The 22,937-nt window shown below is 42.6% G+C and overlaps 1 protein-coding gene across 1 annotated transcript in view; it reads right to left on the reverse strand.

Moving 5' to 3' along the window:
- The window catches only part of adcy3a (adenylate cyclase 3a), a 359,639-nt gene that overhangs the window by 149,207 nt on the left and 187,495 nt on the right, over positions 1-22,937 (reverse strand). The window contains exons 12-13 of the mRNA XM_034173754.1: positions 13,318-13,434; positions 4,836-5,122 (exon numbers count right to left, since the gene is read on the reverse strand). Of these exons, the coding sequence (XP_034029645.1) occupies positions 4,836-5,122; positions 13,318-13,434 (404 nt within the window). The remainder of the gene's footprint in view (positions 1-4,835; positions 5,123-13,317; positions 13,435-22,937) is intronic.

Below are 22,937 nucleotides of genomic sequence, written 5' to 3' on the forward strand. Positions count from 1 at the left end.
AAACAAAGGCTCTTTAAACAGCAACTAATTTATTATTAGAAAAAACTTAACTTCCTTATTTTAACATTAAATGAATGAATCATTAAACATGTCCATGAAGTCAAAGTTCAGTCAAAAAGACATCGGTACAGGTAGAAGCTGTACCGCTATTATGCATAATTTTAAAACATTCACAATCAATAGAATAGTGAAAATTCATATTTTAGTCATTACTCTGTCCTGATTACAACACTAAAAGCAACCACATAGTCAATGAGGACATAATTAAATGTTGAAATGACTAAATTTAAAAAATATTTCATCATGAGGTTTATGTCACATTGAGAAATGTGACATAAACACTGCAGTCATTGTTATATTATCGGCTGTTGTGTTTATAATAACTATTTACATTCTTTTACGGTGTATTTTTTCCTGGTTGAAATGCAGATATGAATGAAGGAATCTACCGGGCTTAAAAATGTAGACATTACTTTTCATGCCATTTTGTCTAAAAATAAATGCCTAAGGTTCGTTATCATGTTAATCAAGAAATCATCTCACCTGAAACAACAATAACTGATAAGTTATGCTTTTAATTTACAAACACCAAATATTTCTAAAGAATCTTCTTTTTTTTTTTTACTTAAAACTATTTTAATTGCAAATTATTTAATGTAAGAAATTGTTTTTTACTTCAAAATGTACAGTAATCAGACATTAATCTTGAAGTAAAAAAACACAAGGATTTTCTTTAATAAACTGCTGTGTATAAATTAAAGTAAGGCTGTAACAATGATTTAAAAAACCTATGGCTTTACTTCACAAGAGGCCAAGACAGAGGTTATGTTGTTTGGAAGTGCCCTTGTTGACTTGGGACCTCTTTAGGATTTTGTACGTCCCAAGGTCACCAGCCATAGCGTCACGATAGACAGCAATTTTAAATTTGATAAACAAATCAATGGTGTTTTGAAATCATGCTTTTATCATCTTCGTCTTTTATCAAAGGTAAAACCGTTTTTATCTTTCAACCTTTTTGAACAAGTTGTGCACTCTTTATTTCAAGTCGTCTGGACTACTGTAATGCACTTTATTTCGGCATTAGCCAATGAGCTCTTTCCCGTTTGCAGTTAGTCCAGAACGCTGCAGCACGACTTTTAACAGGAGCCTGGAAGCGTGAGCACATAACCCCAATTCTTGCATCTTTGCACTGGCTTCCTATTAATTTTAGAATTGATTTTAAGATTTTATTGTTTGTTTTTAAAGCTTTGAATGGAATGGCCCCTCAATATATCACTGACCTCCTACAAATTTACTCTCCGGCGTGTGCTCTGAGGTCTGAGGGCCATTTCCAGCTCGTGGTACCAAAGACGAGACTTAAAACCAGGGGGGATAGGGCTTTCTCTGTGGCTGGCCCCAGACTTTGGAACGCTCTGCCCCTCCATGTCCGAACAGCCCCCATAGTGGAGTGTTTTAAGTCTCGTCTGAAGACCCACTTTTATTCTCTGTTTTTTAACACTGCGTGAGTTGTGTGGTCCTCTGTTTTATAGGTTTTGTTTTTATTTTGGTAGACTTTATTGGTTTTATCTTTTGTATGCTGTATGTATTTATTTATTTATCTTGCACATTTTAGTTATTTTTACTGTTAATTTTCTTATTTTTAATTTATTTCTTGACTATTGGGGTTTTATCTATCGTGATTCTACTGTATGTGCAGCACTTTGAAACGTTTTTGTTGTTAAATGTGCTATATAAATAAAGTGGATTGGATTGAAAATGTGGCTCTCAAAATGCAGGCAATAGTTTCAGAGGGTTACAAACTCAAAAATCTTCCGAAGGAAGCTGGCCCCCGGTCTCCTCTGCTCTGCAGTGTTCGTGCATGGCTTGCTGAAAACTTTAGCAGCTGGAGAACTTTAGATGCTGTAGGAGAATTTTAGCGGCTGCACAAGAACTTTTCTCTCAGCGCTTGGTGCACAGCACACTGCAACGCACAGCATCCAGCCCATGCTCACCACACACCACGCATGCCACCCGTACAGATTCTGGCCTGATCTGAGCCGGCACTAAGGATCTAAAAAGTCGCATTCAAAAACCTTGATTCATCAGGCATCTTCTACACAGAATCGCCTGCAGTCCACTGCACATCAGGGCACATAACACTCGATCGCATGGTTCAGAGGGTCTGTGATGTGCAGCATTAACCGATTTCAAGTACCTGCATGCGTGATCCAACAATCCATGTTCATGTGATCACTTCATAGAGCTAATATCCTGGAGAGCGGGAGGGCGTAAGAGGGAGAGGGAGTGGGGTGAGCGACAGTGGGTGGGAGAGACAGAGAGATTGCATGTGTGACGGGGGTGTGTGGGAGCTGTGTAATGCTTTAATGTCAGGACCTGCCTTACCTCTCCTCTGGATTACGTATTTTATCCAATATATGGACTGATGTATGTAAGCCTGGGTCCCCTGATCATGGGTTTACTGCAACACACTGCAGACTACTGGCTATTACCGGTAATAATGGCTGTGGGTGTGCACGTCGTTAATCTGATGAACGTAATAATTTGATCACACACGCATGTCTTACAGTAATGTGATAGTCAGGGTGTCATGTATTGTGTTATGTCTTATTATTGTGCTTGAATTAGTTCTGTCGTCATGTTCTGATATTGTGCTGTTGGGCTTTGTTTTTTGGATTATGTTATTTTTCTGGCTGGGTGTGTCTTGCGTGGGTTTTCTTGTCCCCATTTCTCTTGTCTACCTTTCTTTGGGCTAGGTGGGGGTGTTTCACTCTGGTTGGGTCACGCCCTGTTCTGGATCTTTCCACACGTTTCCTATGTATAGCTTATCACTGGGATATTACTATTCAAACACCACTGGTTGCACTGGTTTTTCACCTGATCGTTGTGCCCTGTGCCATCGCTTCTAGCTCTGTTCCTTGTTTATTATGAGTTCTGCTTCCACGTAGTGTTTTGACCACCTGCCTGTTATATCGACCACGCCACTGCCTGATGTTTTTGATTTGTTTGCTTCTCTTGGACTGCCTCTCTGTGTACCGAACCCTGCTGAGCCCTTCAGTAAACTCCTCATTGAACCAGAGCTACATTGTCGAGTCCTGCATTTGTCTCCAGCTTTCTTTGTCTGACAGTGCTGATACAGGGGACCTTGGTTTACATGTAATCAGTTCATAGGTTGGATGTCATTCGAAATCCAGCAGTGAGACACAGCAGGTCTTCAAAAGATAGCGGACCACAGCGTTCGCTCTGCCAGACCCCTCCCCTTGCTTGCCTTCCACCCAGACTTCAGGAGATGATCGGACCGCACACGTAAGGCATTTGAGGTGCATTCTGCATATTCCTGTTACAGTCTACCAACATTGTGGGGATTCGTGCTGTGTTCCGGCGACATTCGACCTGCATTCTGGGTGTTCGTACTGTGTTCCAGGCGCATTCCACCTGCATTCAGGAGCTGGTGCTAACCGAATGTGCGCAAATCATTCGAGGCGTACTTGGCCCACATTCTGGGTATTCGAACGGCATTCCTATACAGCTGTCGGAATATCTGTTCTTCCCGACTGCGTCTTGAAGTTGGGCTTTTTCAGCTATTCCGGTTAATTCAGCTTGATTCCTGCACATTCATGCTAAATGTGACAGTGCACTAACCACTGCTTTCACCACATAAAGGTCATGGGAAATGGTGGGAGATTTACATGGTTTGAAAAGTCAGATATAACAGAACACACCTGGAGTCTGATCTGGGTATTCAGACCAAAACAAATTTGCAAAAATGCAAGATGAATTATATTTTAAACTAGCTACAAATGAGACTTGAAATCAATTTGGAAAATGATTTCCTGCAACTTTAGACTGTTTGCATATGCATATAAATCACTCAAGGCCGAGAAAACACAGAGTGATATTGACTGAGCAATGTTTTACTTGTTAATATTTATTATGTGAAACATTTCAAATGTCTTCAAAAATGGATGCTGTGTGTGAGGATGCTGTCCTCTTGCCCCTCTGGTTACACACCTGTATCGGGTCTGTGAGCAGGAACAAAACAGGCATGGCGAGGAGAAATTCAATTTATTTATAGGGAAAGGATGATGTGACTGGCCAGTAAAAAGGGCACATCACATGTGGCTTCCATCAGAAATAGACAATGCATGTTTTTAAAATTTGCACAGTATCAGCAATGACTGTGACCGTAAATGAAGGATGCTAGCTGTTGTCTCTGTGTCAGCAGTGACCTCAAGAAACAGAGGGAAACGCATGCACACTGTTGACGATCTGTGTGAATAAAATAGTTTTGTTGAGTATTTAATGTGAAATAGAGATAATGTGCTTTTCAAACTTGCACTGTGGCTCTGTGCTGAAGCAGCAGCACTGACTGGCTGCAGCAGCAGCACTGACTGGCTGCAGCAGCAGCACTGACTGGCTGCCTGCTCTACTGGCATTGCGGTTATGATATGAAGTGAGAGGGAAGGTGTACTGATTTGGTGACACCGGTTTAAGTTATCCAATACAAGGAGATGCCAATCAAAAATGCCTTCATCAGACCCTATTCTGTTCACTTCAATCAGCTCGGGAAATCCCAAATTTTGTATTTAAAACACTCAGAGAGGCTTCAACAGTCTAGTTGTCAGAACTGTCCACACTGACAAAACGGTACAAGGTTTATCACAGAATTTGTCATAACCGTCATGATCGTCATCCTGGTTGAAGATGGCTTAATTGCCCAGCCTTCAGTTAAGATCTCTACAACAAAAACAGGAGGAGATCTTTATTTCCAGAGCACTTTTGTTTATTAAGTCCAATTTGACATATGAGACCGCAATATGAAGATTGGTTTGCCTTACCTGTACTCTTGGAAGCAGGTCATGTCATGATGGTCAAAAATGTCCCTCCAGCTGTAGATGTTGATAACGCCAGTTGCCATGGTGATGAGCAGCATCAGTGTAAGCTTGACCATGTGACTGACCTGAACCAGCATGGTGGTAGCCATGAGTGCCAGCACAGCGATGTAGCTGTAATACTTGGGATTGTCCAGGCAACCTTTCTGACTGGACCAGGTAGACAAGGAGGATGATGATAACTGAGGACTTGTGGTGCTACTTGGTTCCGGAAGTTGTGGCAGACAACTCAGCTGGACAACAAAAAGAAGACATAAATCAAAGCCACCTGTGTGAGGCGCTTTGAGGCAGCACTGTTGTGATTTGGTACTATATAAATACATTTAATTGAAAGCTAAATTCAGAGTAAGTACTCAGATACTAAAGCCTTGAAATACTAATGATTCAAGTCAGATTCTAGGAGCAGGCCATCCCAAACTCTAAAAAGTACCCATCCACATGGATATATGTGACGTGGCCTCATCCAGTGCGAGGAGGGTAATTCTATTGTAAAAGAAGTAGAATGACAGTAAAATCTGCCAATACAAACTCCCCTTTAAAGACAAACTATGCATCTCTGGTTTTTTTTTTTTTTGATAGATAGATAGCTAGATAGATAGATAGATAGCTTTTATTATCATTGTCATTACAACAACAAGATGTCTGCACACATATTCCACATACAACAGCAATTGATCTACAATTATTACTTGTTTACCGTAATAATGGCACACATCAGAATTAGGACAACACATATACATTTGACATTGTTTATGTGCACTAAACTTGAAACAGTCCGTTTCCCAATTGAGGCAATGTGAGTGTGTTGTAGCCGCTGCAACTGTCAAGTCGCGCCGCCAGGCCAGCCTGAGAGGACGAGGCCTGCCGCAGGGAGGGAGGGGCAGGAAGAGTAATAAGAGGAGAGGCTGGAGCATGCTTCGGTCCATGTGTAAGTCTGTCAGTTTATTGTCCTTGTGGGTTGAGATAAGAATGGAGCCAAATAATCTCACCAGAGCCTGGATAAATTCCTCTGGAGGAAAACAGTGGGCAATTGACCTTGATGCCTGTAGTGTTGCAGCCAAGCAGTGAAAAACACTTTTTACAGTTCCACTCACTCAGCCAAATCCCAATTATGAATTAAGAATATTCCTAATTTTGAATTAAGAATATTCACTGGCCTCCGAAACCTTCAGCTTCAACTGCAAGGCACGCATCAGCTCCAAGGTGTCATCCAATTTGCATCTGAGTTCAAGAGTCAACGCAGTCTGAGAATGCACTGCCTTGCCGACCTCGTTAATCATGACGGACAAGCGAGGGCCTGTGGTTCTTGATGCTGCCGTCTTGCCAATTTTACGGTAGATCAGGGCAGCACATAAGCCAAAAAGTACCAGCCCTGCTACCATAATACCAAAAATTGATAGGTCCTCGACGTCCTCCACAGAGAAAGGCGCCAAGCATGCAACACGCCAGGAACTCCAGGAGTCGAGGACATAGCCCGCAGGATACGTTCCATCTGGGCAGGCAGGATCCCCTGGTCCTGACCTTCTTGTAGAAAAAATGGTGTCAATAGCATTCAGAGACCAGCTGTCCAGAATCCAATACAGTTTTGAGGAATTCACAAGTCTGGTGAAGTAGGGACTTGAAGGTTAAAAGCAGAGAGATAAGGGAGAGTGGAGGAGATGCGACCGCCCTCGTCCCAAGCTGAAGATTGAAGATTGTTGTTGCATTCTTCTAGCTGCCCCTATAGCTCGGAGTACCAGACCAAGGTTGACTCATATGTGACCCTTCACTCGGTCACACAGTCTTTTTCTCTTCCTCCATCTTTTTTCTTTGCCAGCTCTGTCATGATGATAAATATCCATCCAGTTATCCCAGCAGTCATAGGGCGTGAGGCAGGGTACACCCTGAACAGGACACCCGCCTATCACAGGGCCACTTCTACAGACAAACACATTCACACCCGCACAAACACCTATGAGCAATTTAAAGTTTCCAGTTCACCTAACATGCAAGTCTTCGGATATGGGAGGAAGACGGAGCACCCAGATGGAACCCACGGAAACACGGGGAGAACATGCAAACTCCATAAAGAAAGGCCCCAGGTGGGAAGCAATCCCACGACCTTCTTACTGTAAGGCAACAAGTGCTAACCACTAAACCATCCTGCTGCCATAACAATAAACATGCAAGAAATAAAGCCTTCATTGGCATGTTCTTATAGTTGCTAATTAGCTGGTGCCTTGAAAGTGGGGCGTGTATGTGTTTTAGTGGTGTTCAGTGCTCATGCAGTTGGTGTTCCTCACAGGATCCCAGACTTTGTCACTGAAGGGAGACCAGGTTGGTGTTGATTAAGTTGCAAGGCTGGTTTTCTACTATGAGATATTTGGGAGTGCTGAGAGAGCCTCCATTCCCCCAGAACAGGTCAATTCAGTGATTAAAATGACTCCCAAACTGTAAAATTATGGTAAAATTGTTGCATAGTTCCCCTTTAAACATTTGCTCTGATTGCAAACCATGTTACCATAGAGTTGCCCTGGAGTACATAGTAATCAGGCACCTGCATGCTGAAAGGCCATACCTCAAAAATTGATGTTTGCTCACTGTAAACAGTACAGCTGAGTCTCCTAAGCAATTGCTCATTTGATACAGTCATTCTAGTGGTGCACAAAAATGTTCTGGAGAGACCTGATACCAAACACATCCAGTCATCTCTCTAGGTTAATGGTCTCACAAAACACATCCAGGTCTCACAAAAACACAATGTGATCAGAAACATCACAAGTCTAAAGACTTGCTATCAGCATCATCAAACACCTCTGTTGGAGGATCACTGGGCGAAGCAACAATTACTTAGTCTCAAAGAAACGGTTACTTCTTGAGACTCGGATAAGGAGGATGACCCACACTGTGAGGGAAACTCAGCTATGACATTCTGTCCATGCTGTGTGTTTCTCTGGGCATGATCTAGCACACAGGTGCCTCGGTATTGATGACCCTAGCAGCTGGAGAAGGTCCAGGACCTGACCACAGACATATCCGTGTTTTTCCTGTATGCAGCAGATAGATGGTTACTTTGGAGAGGTGGAGATGGACTGACTGGTTGCCCTGTAGCATAGCATGGCAATGTGCAATACCAACACATGCTCCCAGACTTGTCTTGCCCTTCCAGCAGAAAACAATGTTAGCAATTACTGCAAAGAAGAATTACTGCAAAGAAAAGCAGATATCATCATGTTTTCAACAGGACACAGTACATAAGCACTAAACAGATGAGGAGCTAGAACCCATCCCTGGTCCAGGTCAAAGTCTTCCAGACAACACAGGACTCCAAACAGCAGAAGAAGAAGGAAGAAAAAGATCCCAAACCCCATCCAGATGAAGATATCATCACCATCCAGGAAGAAATCACACTTCAAATGGTCAAAAGTATTGAAATATGGCAAGGTAAGCTTATCTGAACTTTTTTTTGGTCAACCTTATTAACTTGCGGTATCAGATAACTCGGGGCCCGATTTTGTGGACCCCAACGAGGTTTACCCATGCTAAGTGCCTGAAAATACGATATGTTTGCAATTCAGACTAGCTCTACGTTCCCAGCATCACAACAACTAGTTCAATACTGTACGTACTACACTGACACCTATGGAGGTACCTCTATTTATTTTGCCAAAAGAGGTAATACAGTGTATTTGGAAAGTATTCACAGCACATCACTTTTCCACATTTTGTAATATTACACCTGTAGCAGAGCTAGCCACACACTCATCTTCACAGAATCAAAAATTACATTAATGTTTTTCTTTTTCAAAGAATTGTCTCTTCAGACCTTCCTAAGGCTGGAATGTTTTAAACTGAAGGACTGTCATCACTTGACCTGATGTTACCACTCCCCAGGGGGCTTCCCGTAGAACTCCCCCCACCACCACCACTGTCAGCAGATACTGATTTTTAAGAGTTATTTATTATCATGAGAACATGTGATTGTACTAAGTCTTGAAACTTGAAATGTGACATCTGTGTTCATCTGTCATAAAGCAGGTGCTTGGAAAAAGTCAGGAATCTTTATTTTCCAGGAGGCAGAGCTGTGGTCTTATACACCTCTCTGCAGCTTCTCTCCCCCTGCCATCCCCCTATTACCCCATCCCCGTAGAGACGGTGCCTGCTCCCAGACCACCAATAACTAGCAAAAATCTATTTAAGCATAAAAATTCAAAAAGAAAAAATAATATAGCACCTTCAATTGCACCACAGACTAAAACAGTTAAATGTGGTCTATTAAACATTAGGTCTCTTTCTTCTAAGTCCCTGTTGGTAAATGATATAATAATTGATCAACGTATTGATTTATTCTGCCTAACAGAAACTTGGTTACAGCAGGATGAATATGTTAGTTTAAATGAGTCAACACCCCCGAGTCACACTAACTGTCAGAATGCTCGTAGCACGGGCCGGGGCGGAGGATTAGCAGCAATCTTCCATTCCAGCTTATTAATTAATCAAAAACCCAGACAGAGCTTTAATTCATTTGAAAGCTTGTCTCTTAGTCTTGTCCATCCAAATTGGAAGTCCCAAAAACCAGTTTTATTTGTTATTATCTATCGTCCACCTGGTCGTTACTGTGAGTTTCTCTGTGAATTTTCAGACCTTTTGTCTGACTTAGTGCTTAGCTCAGATAAGATAATTATAGTGGGCGATTTTAACATCCACACAGATGCTGAGAATGACAGCCTCAACACTGCATTTAATCTATTATTAGACTCTATCGGCTTTGCTCAAAAAGTAAATGAGTCCACCCACCACTTTAATCATATTTTAGATCTTGTTCTGACTTATGGTATGGAAATAGAAGACTTAACAGTATTCCCTGAAAACTCCCTTTTGTCTGATCATTTTTTAATAACATTTACATTTACCCTGATGGACTACCCTGCAGTGGGGAATAAGTTTCATTACACTAGAAGTCTTTCAGAAAGCGCTGTAACTAGGTTTAAGGATATGATTCCTTCTTTATGTTCTCTAATGTCATATACCAACACAGAGCAGAGTAGCTACCTAAACTCTGTAAGGGAGTTAGAGTATCTCGTCAATAGTTTTACATCCTCATTGAAGACAACTTTGGATGCTGTAGCTCCTCTGAAAAAGAGAGCTTTAAATCAGAAGTGTCTGACTCCGTGGTATAACTCACAAACTCGTAGCTTAAAGCTGATAACCCGTAAGTTGGAGAGGAAATGGCGTCTCACTAATTTAGAAGATCTTCACTTAGCCTGGAAAAAGAGTTTGTTGCTCTATAAGAAAGCCCTTCGTGAAGCTAGGACATCTTTCTACTCATCACTAATTGAAGAAAATAAGAACAACCCCAGGTTTCTTTTCAGCACTGTAGCCAGGCTGACAAAGAGTCAGAGCTCTATTGAGCTGAGTATTCCATTAACTTTAACTAGTAATGACTTCATGACTTTCTTTGCTAACAAAATTTTGACTATTAGAGAAAAAATTACTCATAACCATCCCAAAGATGTATCGTTATCTTTGGCTGCTTTCAGTGATGCCGGTATTTGGTTAGACTCTTTCTCTCCGATTGTTCTGTCTGAGTTATTTTCATTAGTTACTTCATCCAAACCATCAACATGCTTATTAGACCCCATTCCTGCCAGGCTGCTCAAGGAAGTCCTACCATTATTTAATGCTTCAATCTTAAATATGATCAATCTATCTTTGTTAGTTGGTTATGTACCACAGGCCTTTAAGGTGGCAGTAATTAAACCATTACTTAAAAAGCCATCACTTGACCCAGCTATCTTAGCTAATTATAGGCCAATCTCCAACCTTCCTTTTCTCTCAAAGATTCTTGAGAGGGTAGTTGTAAAACAGCTAACTGATCACCTGCAGAGGAATGGTCTATTTGAAGAGTTTCAGTCAGGTTTTAGAATTCATCATAGTACAGAAACAGCATTAGTGAAGGTTACAAATGATCTTCTTATGGCTTCGGACAGTGGACTTATCTCTGTGCTTGTTCTGTTGGACCTCAGTGCTGCTTTTGATACTGTTGACCATAAAATTTTATTACAGAGATTAGAGCATGTCATAGGTATTAAAGGCATTGCGCTGCGGTGGTTTGAATCATATTTGTCTAATAGATTACAGTTTGTTCATGTAAATGGGGAATCTTCTTCACAGACTAAAGTTAATTATGGAGTTCCACAAGGTTCTGTGCTAGGACCAATTTTATTCACTTTATACATGCTTCCCTTGGGCAGTATTATTAGACGGTATTGCTTAAATTTTCATTGTTACGCAGATGATACCCAGCTTTATCTATCCATGAAGCCAGAGGATACGCACCAATTAGCTAAACTGCAGGATTGTCTTACAGACATAAAGACATGGATGACCTCTAATTTCCTGCTTTTAAACTCAGATAAAACTGAAGTTATTGTACTTGGCCCCACAAATCTTAGAAGCATGGTGTCTAACCAGATCGTTACTCTGGATGGCATTTCCCTGATCTCTAGTAATACTGTGAGAAATCTTGGAGTTATTTTTGATCCGGATATGTCATTCAAAGCGCATATTAAACAAATATGTAGGACTGCCTTTTTGCATTTACGCAATATCTCTAAAATCAGAAAGGTCTTGTCTCAGAGTGATGCTGAAAAACTAATTCATGCATTTATTTCCTCTAGGCTGGACTATTGTAATTCATTATTATCAGGTTGTCCTAAAAGTTCCCTAAAAAGCCTTCAGTTGGTTCAGAATGCTGCAGCTAGAGTACTGACGGGGACTAGCAGGAGAGAGCATATCTCACCCGTGTTGGCCTCCCTTCATTGGCTTCCTGTTAATGCTAGAATAGAATTTAAAATTCTTCTTCTTACTTATAAGGTTTTGAATAATCAGGTCCCATCTTATCTTAGGGACCTCGTAGTACCATATTACCCCATTAGAGCGCTTCGCTCTCAGACTGCGGGCTTACTTGTAGTTCCTAGGGTTTGTAAGAGTAGAATGGGAGGCAGAGCCTTCAGCTTTCAGGCTCCTCTCCTGTGGAACCAGCTCCCAATTCAGATCAGGGAGACAGATACCCTCTCTACTTTTAAGATTAGGCTTAAAACTTTCCTTTTCGCTAAGGCTTATAGTTAGGGCTGGATCGGGTGACCTTGGACCATCCCTTGGTTATGTTGCTTTAGACGTAGACTGTGTTTCATAATTATTGTATGGCCTTGCCTTGCAATGTGGAGCGCCTTGGGGCAACTGTTTGTTGTGATTTGGCGCTATACAAGAAAAAAGTTGATTGATTGATTGATTTTCCAGAGCTGTGGAATTTCAGCCAGCTTGGCTGTGCACTTGCACAGTCTGTGTGTGAGCTGCAGAACAGAGACATGAAGAGAAAGTGGGTCTACTGACTGTTTTCAATTATAGCATCGAGTCCATAAGTCCAACCAGCCAACTAATTGACTGCTGACTACAGTGGGTTGGTGGTACAGTTGGTGGTTATAACAATCAACTTATTGACTAGTTGATGGCTGCCTACAGTGCTGACTTGGTGGTTATAACAGTCAACTTGTTGACTAGCTGACTGCTGCCTACAGTGCTGAGTTGGTGGTTATAACAGAGGACTCGCTGACTAGTTGATGAAACCCCTAATCTACAGTATGTGTCATGTTTGGGTTTTGTCAGTGAAGTTCATCCCTCTTGCTATTCCTAATTTGTTCATAAGATAACACTACATTGAAATGTAAATTTGGCTGTCATTAATGTACCCATAAACGGCTCATAAGTGGGGCTTGGCAGTGGGAGGTGATGGTCTAGTCGTTAAAGTGTTGGGCTTAAGTCCAGAAGATCATGGGTTCAAATCCCCGCCTGACTGGAAAGTCACTAAGGGCCCTTGGGCAAGACCTTTAATCCCCTATTGCTCCCGATGTGTAGTGAGCGCCTTGTATGGCAGCACCTTGACATCGGGGTGAATGTGAGGCATAACTGTAAAGCGCTTTGAGCGTCTGATGCAGATGGAAAAGCGCTATATAAATGCAGTCCATTTACCATTTTAGTCTCCAGTGAAGGGCCAAGACTGTACAGGTTTTCCTTGCATTTCCTTTTCCTTGCATCCAGACAGCTCAGCAGGTGAGTCCACAGATAATCAGAACTAAATTGAGGGAGTAGCTTTTTGGTAAAACCACCTGCTTGGGCTATCTTTGTGTGGAAAACCTGTGCCGTCTTGGCCTACTGCCCACTCCTGTTGCAAAGTGTCAGTGCTTCAGAAAGCTACCTTTGGATTAGGCTGTTAGATGCTAACATGCTGCTGCTGTCTATGAGGAAGAAGCCTTCTCGGTGTGACATCAGTAAGAAAAATCCAAAATGTACCACAATAATAACAAAAGTGATGACTGTCTCATAGTACTGTCAGTAAATGCAAAGCATCCACGAGCCTAAAGCACAGACCAAACAGAAGTTAGCTTACCATATCCACAATAAGAGCCACAATAAGTATGATGATAGCTGCCATGGCCCAGGTGTTACGGGCCCAGCGAGTGTGGTCGATCCAAGTGGAGAAAGACACCAGTTTCTTGGGAAAGACCTGGCAAACAAACATATCAGTTAGCACAAAAACATTTTGCTTTTGTCACATTCCTGCAACAACAGACTGGCCATGCCAATGCTATAGTTAGGTATCAATGCCCTTTGAGCAGAGGTGGTTGCTGTCGATGTACAAGATTCATATTACCTCCTTATGCATTTGCAGGTGAGTACCTTGCATGGAAGCACCTGGCATTGGTATGCATGAATGTGAGGCATTATTGTAAAGTGCTTTGAGAATCTGTATCAAATACAGTCGAATCAATTTATATTTATTTTCATGAAACTTGGTGAAAAATTTGGGATTGGCAAGAAAAAGGAATCAAACTTTAGGGCCCTGTCCCACTGGGGAGACGATTAATTGCGCATGAATTGAGTACACAAAGTACGGGTGTTCGTTGTCGTTTGCAACAAAAATGGCCAAAAATGACAAATGTCCCAGTATGAATTACAGATATATTAATAATATATAGCGAATGATGAACAATCACGGTTGTATAACGCATGCAGTGAGGAAACGGATCCGACGCATTGTGATTATCACAGCAGTATTACGGATGTATTATGAATACATCTCGCACTTGGGCCGTCAGCATCACTATTCACACCAACAATACAGCCTCTGGAGCATTTGCTGGACTTGGACAAGTTGATTGGCATAAACAAGCAGTGAACAGGGTGAGTGGTGACGTCAGCGGATTACATCAGAGTGCAGCTCGTCTGAACGATTATAATAAGTTAAATCTGTTATAAACAGGAATAAATATTGTAACAGCTGCACACAAGATGGAAAAAACACGCAACTGTTTTATCAAGCCTTGACAATGTAAACAAGTTAAATAATTACCTTTTTAGACGGCTCAAAATGCTTTCTGCAGCTTGTTAGCCATTTGCGCGTGTGCACAAATGGCCCAGCTGCAGCTTCCTCTGTGAATCAGGAGGTGATTAGAGCTGTTTTCAACAGGCAATTTGCAGAATAAAATCATTAATCTGCCACAAAATAATTATTTTATATAGGCAGCATCCAGCGCAGAGCGTGTGGCAGCCGGTAGAACAAAGCACGGGGTCCAGTTGTGAACACAGCGCATCCAATTTGCATCCACCACAAATCAGATGCAAAGCAGACGTAATAAAAATGCTTTATTCGTGGCCAATCTGTATGTAGTTGCTACAACTTATTTTAGTTTGTGATGTGGACATGATGGGCACGCATATATCCATTTTACACACTGTCCCAGTCCGCTGCCAAGCTTCAAATTCCTGTCAGTTGCGGATATCAGAAGATGACGGCGAATATACAGCGCATAGACTGAGTATGTATATGTATGTACTGTGTATGTATTGGAGTATGTAAGGCAGATGTCACCCGCAGGCAAAATTTTGTGCAGCTCAAAAATCCTGGTAACAGAAAAACGTGCCTCTGCGGATAATTGTGGACGTGTGCGGGTGTCGGCCGACTCATACAAGCATGTTTCACGCATATTGCAGATGTTAAGTGAATATAAGCCAATTTTGTGCGCAATCCATACACAAATCCTCCTAAACGCCAGTGGGACAGGGCCCTTAGGGAGGTAATCAACTGCACAAATTTTATATCATATTGTCTCGATCACACATTCAATTGGCTCCCTTCTGGCTGACACTACACATCTGCAGTAAAACAACAACAACAACAAAAAACAGTCTATGTCCAGTGCATCTACTATATGCTGACAATAACTGGGTCCAGTCTGGACCAGTTTTCTTTCATTTTTGTTTTAGTCACAGTTTGTGGCAGTGGATTTTTGCAGCCTATATTTATTTCCCCACAGTGTTTCATTTAGTTGATCAGGCTTGTGAAAGCAAGATAATTGTCTTCATGTGAGGCCATGTTTATTTCATATTGTGTTCATCACTGTGGGAATGCACTGTGAAATGTCCTTACTTAATCCAGAGACTGTTCATGCAGTTTGCACAAAAGACTGATAGCCACATGTTTCTGTTTGACTCAGAGTGACAGAGTCTGTTCTGATTCCCTGCTCTGATCGCGCCTAACTGCAGCCTTGAGACAAAAACATCTTGTTCAGATGAAGTCATTTTCAGATAGCTACCAGTATCAGTTTGGGGAGATGAGCTCATGAGAACGTGTGCACGAACACCGTCCTGACGTGTACATGAGGGTGCACTCTAAGTGCTGATTTACACACACACACACACACACACACACACACACACACACACACACACACACACACACACACACACACACACACACACACACACACACACACACACAGACGCTTGCTGTATGCTGTTCGTTGGTGTGTCCAAAGTGCTTTGTATAATAAACCTGTTCATTTTAACAGTCAGCCTCCTGACTCTTCCTTCCACGACAGCCAGAGACTGCTTGGTCCAAAGTTTGAAATTTGCCTCCACAAACTGGTGTCAAGTCGGATTCTCTCTGGACTGTCGGACCGGACTGGACAGCTGGCCAAACAGATCTAGTAGGTAGAGATCTGCCTTGTACCTGTCATGCCCCGCCCTGTTCTAGGCTCCATTAGTGCATTTCCTTCTGCCCCAGCTTTGTTTTATTAATTGTTATTGCTTTGTCACTTTTTTCCTTTGTTACTTTTAGACTTTGGCCATGTTTCAGTTCCATTCTTGTTTTGTTCTATCAGTCTGTGTTTTCATGGTTTATCATTTAGTTATTGTTTGCCTATTTTTACCGTTCTCATTTCTGTTATATGTAGTACTGTGATGTCAGGTTTTGTTATCACTTAGTTTCTGTTTTTCTTATTGTTTTTGTCTGTCTGTTCCGGTTTAGTTTCGTCATAGTGTTTAATTTCCTGTTATTCTGTTTATCATCTTCTGGTTTGCTTTTCAGTCCTGTTCAAGTTTAGATTCCTGTTGATGTGTTGTGTGGGCCGCTGAAGAGGAGGTACTGCTGGCCCACCACCACCAGTCGGCGCCCTGCTTGGAGTGCGGGCTTCAAGCATGAGAGGGCGCTGAGACAGAGAGTGACAGCTGTCACTCGTTTACACCAGCTGTCACCAATCACCACCATCTCTACAAAAGCCGGATCATTACTCCACCTCCTCGCCGAGAAATCAACTACCGTCGAAGGTAATTCTCTGCATTTCATACTTTCTGAAGACTAATTATTGTTCTGTGTGCAGCCGTATTCCTGAAGTCTGTAATTGGATTGGCGTGCAGTGAGAGTCTGCGACGTCTTCGCCTCTCACTCCATCCAAGGAGCAACTGTGAGGAGCTGCACGGGTGATTCTGTATCGGAGGTGGAGGTTTTCCCTCCGCGAAGACCTGTAGAAGAAGGATTACTGGGTGTGTGGATACACACTCACCATAACTGTTTTGTCATCTTCTGCCAGCAGTACCAGGGTCTGCAACAGAAGACGGTGACCACCTGGGGACTCGGGACTTGGCGGCTCCGGTGTTCTTCAGGCCGTTGGTGGTGGAAGCTGTGTGGGTCCCGGCTCTCCGATCGCCAGAGGTCTCCTATCTTCGAGCCTGCCCGCACGTCACCTTGTGTACAACTGGCATTATCTGTGTCTGTATTTAGTTGTGCGTTTCACAACATTAAATTGTTACTCTTTGTCTTATCCATTGTCCGTTCATTTGCGCCCCCTGTTGCGGGTCCGTGTTACGACCCTTTCCCAACAGGATTTCTCGGCCATTCGTCATGGATCCCGAGGGGCGTCAACCACAGCTTGAACAGCCAATGGGAGAACAAGGAGCGCAGGCGTCAGCAGGAGGCGTGGTAAGTGATCTGCAGCAAATCCTTACCGCTTTCACCGCTCAGTTAAATCTGGTAACCAAGCAGAATGCAGTCCTCAATCAGAGGGTGGAGACTCTCACTGCAGGTTGAATCGCAAAAGCTCAAAGACCGGTTCATTGGACCATTCTCAATACTCAAGATCCTCAGTCCGGCCGCAGTGAAGCTGAAACTCCCAGCTTCACTGCGGATTCACCCAGTGTTTCATGTCTCAAGGATAAAACCATACCACGCCTCACCACTCTGCACTCCTGGACCCGTACCACCTCCTGCCCGTATCATCGACGGGGAGCCGGCATGGACTGTTCGTCGGCTCCTGCACGTCCGTCGGAAGGGCCGGGGTTTTCAATATCTGGTGGACTGGGAGGGGTACGGACCCGAAGAACGCTCCTGGGTGAAGAGGAGCTTCATCCTGGACCCGGCCCTCCTGGCCGATTTCTACCGCCGACACCCGGACAAGCCTGGTCGGGCACCAGGAGGCGCCCGTTGAGGGGGGGGTCCTGTTGTGTGGGCCGCTGAAGAGGAGGTACTGCTGGCCCACCACCACCAGTCGGCGCCCTGCTTGGAGTGCGGGCTTCAAGCATGAGAGGGCGCCGAGACAGAGAGTGACAGCTGTCACTCGTTTACACCAGCTGTCACCAATCACCACCATCTCTACAAAAGCCGGATCATTACTCCACCTCCTCGCCGAGAAATCAACTACCGTCGAAGGTAATTCTCTGCATTTCATACTTTCTGAAGACTAATTATTGTTCTGTGTGCAGCCGTATTCCTGAAGTCTGTAATTGGATTGGCGTGCAGTGAGAGTCTGCGACGTCTTTGCCTCTCACTCCATCCAAGGAGCAACTGTCAGGAGCTGCACGGGTGATTCTGTATCAGAGGTGGAGGTTTTCCCTCCGCGAAGACCTGTAGAAGAAGGATTACTGGGTGTGTGGATACACACTCACCATAACTGTTTTGTCATCTTCTGCCAGCAGTACCAGGGTCTGCAACAGAAGACGGTGACCACCTGGGGACTCAGGACTTGGCGGCTCCGGTGTTCTTCAGGCCGTTGGTGGTGGAAGCTGTGTGGGTCCCGGCTCTCCGATCGCCAGAGGTCTCCTATCTTCGAGCCTGCCCGCACGTCACCTTGTGTACAATTGGCATTATCTGTGTCTGTATTTAGTTGTGCGTTTCACAACATTAAATTGTTACTCTTTGTCTTATCCATTGTCCGTTCATTTGCACCCCCTGTTGCGGGTCCGTGTTACGACCCTTTCCCAACATGATGTTTTCTTTGTATGATCTTTAGTTGTCATGTCTGTAATTCTCTTTACTGCTCACTTGCACCTGCCTGTCATTCTGTCTTCATCTGCACTCCTCTCAGGTCTCTAGTATTCATGCCCAGTTTCATTTATATCACAGTCTTCTAATCACGGCACTATCTTTCTGCACCTGCACTTTCTCATCACTGTTGGCCACGCCCCATTCGTCTGTCATTTACTTGCCCATTTGTCACCGCCTTTTTGCATCTCTTTTTAGTGCAGCGGATAACTGAAAAAAAATGCTTCAAATGGTGATGCAAGCACCACATTTGGCACACATACTCCTTAGACGTTACTCTTTTAAAAATGCTGGGTACCCACGTGAACTTTCAATAGGCGGCCAAGAAGGGGTCAATTGAAGTATTACACAGATCAAAATTTAAAAATGCCCCAATCATATTGAAAGGTATTCCATATTATTTGTCTGATCATAAAGATTCCAAAAAGGTATAGTTTGGACTATCTGTGAATGAACGGTCTGGAGTTATGGGGTAAAAACAGCAAGAACACTGAGAAAGGTCAATTTCAGTTTGTACAGGGGTCAAAAGTTAAAGTTGCTCCAATTTTGATAAATATATATATATATATATATATATATATATATATATATTTATATATATGTGTGTGTATTTTGCCAACAGCTGTTCTAACTGTAAATGGGAGAAAACTGAAATTTATGACTGATCCTGGTGCCACAAGATCTTTGATTCAGAGCTCTGATTTTGAAGGCCTCAAACCTGGGGAAAAGGATTCGTCCTGCAGGACAACCCACTGAATTTTTTTTGTTCAAGATTTGCAAGCAGTAAATGCTGCAGTCACACCACCAGCTCCTGTGGTACCAAATCCACACTCAATTTTGTCTCAAGTCCCGGCAGATTCTCAATTCTTCTCTGTGGTCGACCTCTCTAATGCTTTCTTTTCTGTTCCTGTGCATCTAGATTCTCAAGTCTGGTTCGCTTTTACTTTCAAGGGTTGGTTCACTAGTAGCCCTCACGTGTTCTGTCAGGCTTTGGCTCACAGTTTGACCTCTTTGACCTTATCACAGAGAACCACCCTCTTGCAGTATGCGGATGATTTGCTGATTGAGTCTCCTAAGAAGCAGTGTGACCACAACACTTTGTTGCTTCTTTTGCACCTGGCAAAGGGGGACATAAGGTGTCACTTAAAAAAGTTGCAGTTTGTAAAGTCTGAAGTTATTTTCATTGGCCAAAATAAGAAACAGGGAAACTTTGTGTTCAAAAGCTTTTTTTCAGACTGTGAGCTGAGAACTGATCTTGAAAGTGTCAGGGTTCTCCCCTGACACTTTCAAGATACACGTGCACATGCACAAATGCTGAGGGAAGCTTCAAATGTTCACCCCCCCAACCTTCCTCTTCCTGCAACTCCACACCCCCACAACTGCTTGAGAAAAAACTGCTGCAAAGTGTTATCAGTTTGTCTGGGAACAGAGTGTGATTAAACACTCAAGGCTGAGTGAAAGGTATGAGAATGTTTTTGGGCCCTCAACTCTGATGGCTTTCAGTTGACAGGATGGAAATGCGGCACTATGTGTATTATTTTCCATGCATGATATGAAGTGGAGAAGTGGAGAGTGTGTGGTAACATGAGTGTGTGTGTGTGTGCAGGTGGACGAAGGTAAAAAAAAAAGGGTTGACAATTATAACACATGTTCAAGCCATCATTAATGTGCCCCGCCCACAAACAAAAAAACAAATGTTGTCTTTTCTGGGGATGTGCTCCTATTGTAGGAATTTCATTCCTGATTATTCCTGCATGGAAGCCCCATTGAGATCAGTGGTGAAGCTTTCTGCTCCCATCAGATTACACTGGTCTCCTGATGTGGAAATGCTTTCACTCCATTAAAAAAAAAGGCCTTACAGACCGCTCCCTCTTTGGGTATTATGGATTCTGCCAAACCATTTCACTTCACTTGAATTTGGCGCCCTCTGGCGTCACTGAGGGTTTCTGAAGTCCGATGGCTCTTCCATCCTTCATGGTCCCCTAGTTTCAGTTCTCTTGGATGCCATTTTGCTACCTTCCTCTATTTCTGTTGCTATGATGTGTTGTCTTAAACTTGCAAAGGTGTGACTACAGATGCTCCATTATGTTATTATTATTTTTGCTATGATCTGATTCATCATATGATCAAAAGGGAGGGATTGTGAAAGCAAAATAATTGTCTTCATGTGACGCCATGTTTATTTCATATTGTGATCATCACTGTGGGAATGCACTGTGAAATGTCCTCGCTTAATCCAGAGACTGTTCATGCAGTTTGCACAAACGACTGATAGCCACATGTTTCTGTCTGACTCAGAGAGACACAGTCTGTTCTGATCGCACCCAACTGCAGCCTTGAGACAAAAACATCTTGTCCAGATGAAGTCATTTTCAGATAGCTACACACACACACACACACACACACACACACACACACACACACACACACACACACACACACACACACACACACACACACACACACACACACACACACACACACACACACACACACAGACGCTTGCTGTATGCTGTTCGTTGGTGTGTCCAAAGTGCTTTGTATAATAAACCTGTTACTTTTGATAAACAGTCAACCTCCTGACTAGGGATGGGTATCGAGAACCGGTTCCTTTCGGGTATCGTTAAGAAATGATTCAATCCACCGACATCAATAAGCTTTGTGCTTAACGATTCTGTTATCGGTCCTTCAGAGTGGCCGTTGTTTTGGGGGGTGTTTGTCAGGAAAATGATCACTTCTCTACATTGATTACAGACCCTGCAGCGGGTCCGTAATCAACTTTTCTGCAGCGCGGCTTTGCTTCGAACCTTGAACCAATTGAAGCAGTGGTTCGCAGATTGAAGCAATGCTTCGATCTATTGCTTTGTTTATTCTTTCTTTCTTTTGCTTAATTTCCCCCCGCTAAAACCCCAAAGAGCATACGTCTGTGAGTATTATTTACCTTTTCTATGTTAAACCGACCTGTTATGGTCTTCTGAAACAGTTGATAGATGTATTTTATAACTTAAAAACGGGAGCGATGCTAACGCGTTAGCATGTCTATGGCATTTTCAATGTTAAAAGTTAGCATTAAGCAGTTGCAACTGTCATCACGTTCAGGTGCATTTGTTTTCAAATTGTAATATTTCTTAAATTTATTTTTGTTTATATATTAATAATCTAATGATTATTATATGCAATTTTAGAGAAAGAGACAAAAAGAACCTGAATAGAAACACAACAGAAAATATAAAAGCAACTAACAATGAACATACATAAATAAATACATACATACATACATACATACAGAAATAAATAAGTGTTTCCTGTGAACACCTAGTGACTTTTACATCTCCATTTCATCCCTGTCTTATTTAAGTTTAATGACAGTTTGTTTCGGTCAAACCATATTTTCAATGTGTTGATTTATTCAGTGATTTCCTCCAGAACTATCTGCCAAGTTAGAAAACTGCTGCATCCTAGTCAGAGCAGAATACTACTGGAGTGAATTTGAATAAGGAAAGTTGTTTTTTTCTCACTAAATGGATGCTGCACTCACTGCAGTTTATTGTCTGGAATAGTCCCAGATTGCATTTCAGAGCTTCTAGAATTCAAACATTTTCGTGAACGTGGTGTTGGGGGGTAATTTTGGGTTTCAGCTTTTATTTGTTTTTCACCACTTTCATCCCTGAATATGTCAATCGTGAGTCACGTTTCTGCGGATTAAAGTTACTAACTGGGACTCCTGTCTTGTTGCGAGAAAGAAACGAGAATCGTCCTCCGTTCTGTTCACACAGCTCCAAACGCTGCACGGCTCTCTGACGAGTCAAGTTAGAACAATAGAATTCAGTCGGAATTAATAACTTCAAAGCGAAACACAGTTTTGTTTATTTTTATTTATGTCCAGAGATCAAGGATACAGTGACCAATTTCATATTTATTTACTTTAAGACTCAATGAAATACATAGAAAACCTGTAACGTCTACTTTTAGTACCAAATTCACAAGGTATCAATAAGGGAATCGATAAGGAATCGGATCGATAAGCAGAATCGATAATGGCATCGATATCGCTAAAATCTTATCAATACCCATCCCTACTCCTGACTCTTCCTTCCAAGACAGCCAGAGACCGCTTGGTCCAAAGTTTGAAATTTTGCCTCCACAGGCTGCTCTCTGTCACATCCTGAGACATCATGGACTCCACAGGAGGTTGCCAGACAGGCTGTGCAGAGCAGTGGCAGAATCTGACTTTTTCTAAGTGAATTCTGGTGTTCCTCTGGGATGTATTCTAGCTCCTACACTGTCCAGTGTTTGCATGGGCTAGGTGTTGGGTCCACTTGTAGAAACGATGCTGTGATCTTCAATGGATACTCAGTTTGGTAATAAGAAGAGTGTGCCTGGGTTTGTGATCATCTTGGACATGTTATGAA

This window comes from Thalassophryne amazonica, chromosome 7 (genome assembly GCF_902500255.1).
Source record: "Thalassophryne amazonica chromosome 7, fThaAma1.1, whole genome shotgun sequence".
In the NCBI taxonomy this organism is placed as follows: Eukaryota; Metazoa; Chordata; class Actinopteri; order Batrachoidiformes; family Batrachoididae; genus Thalassophryne; species Thalassophryne amazonica.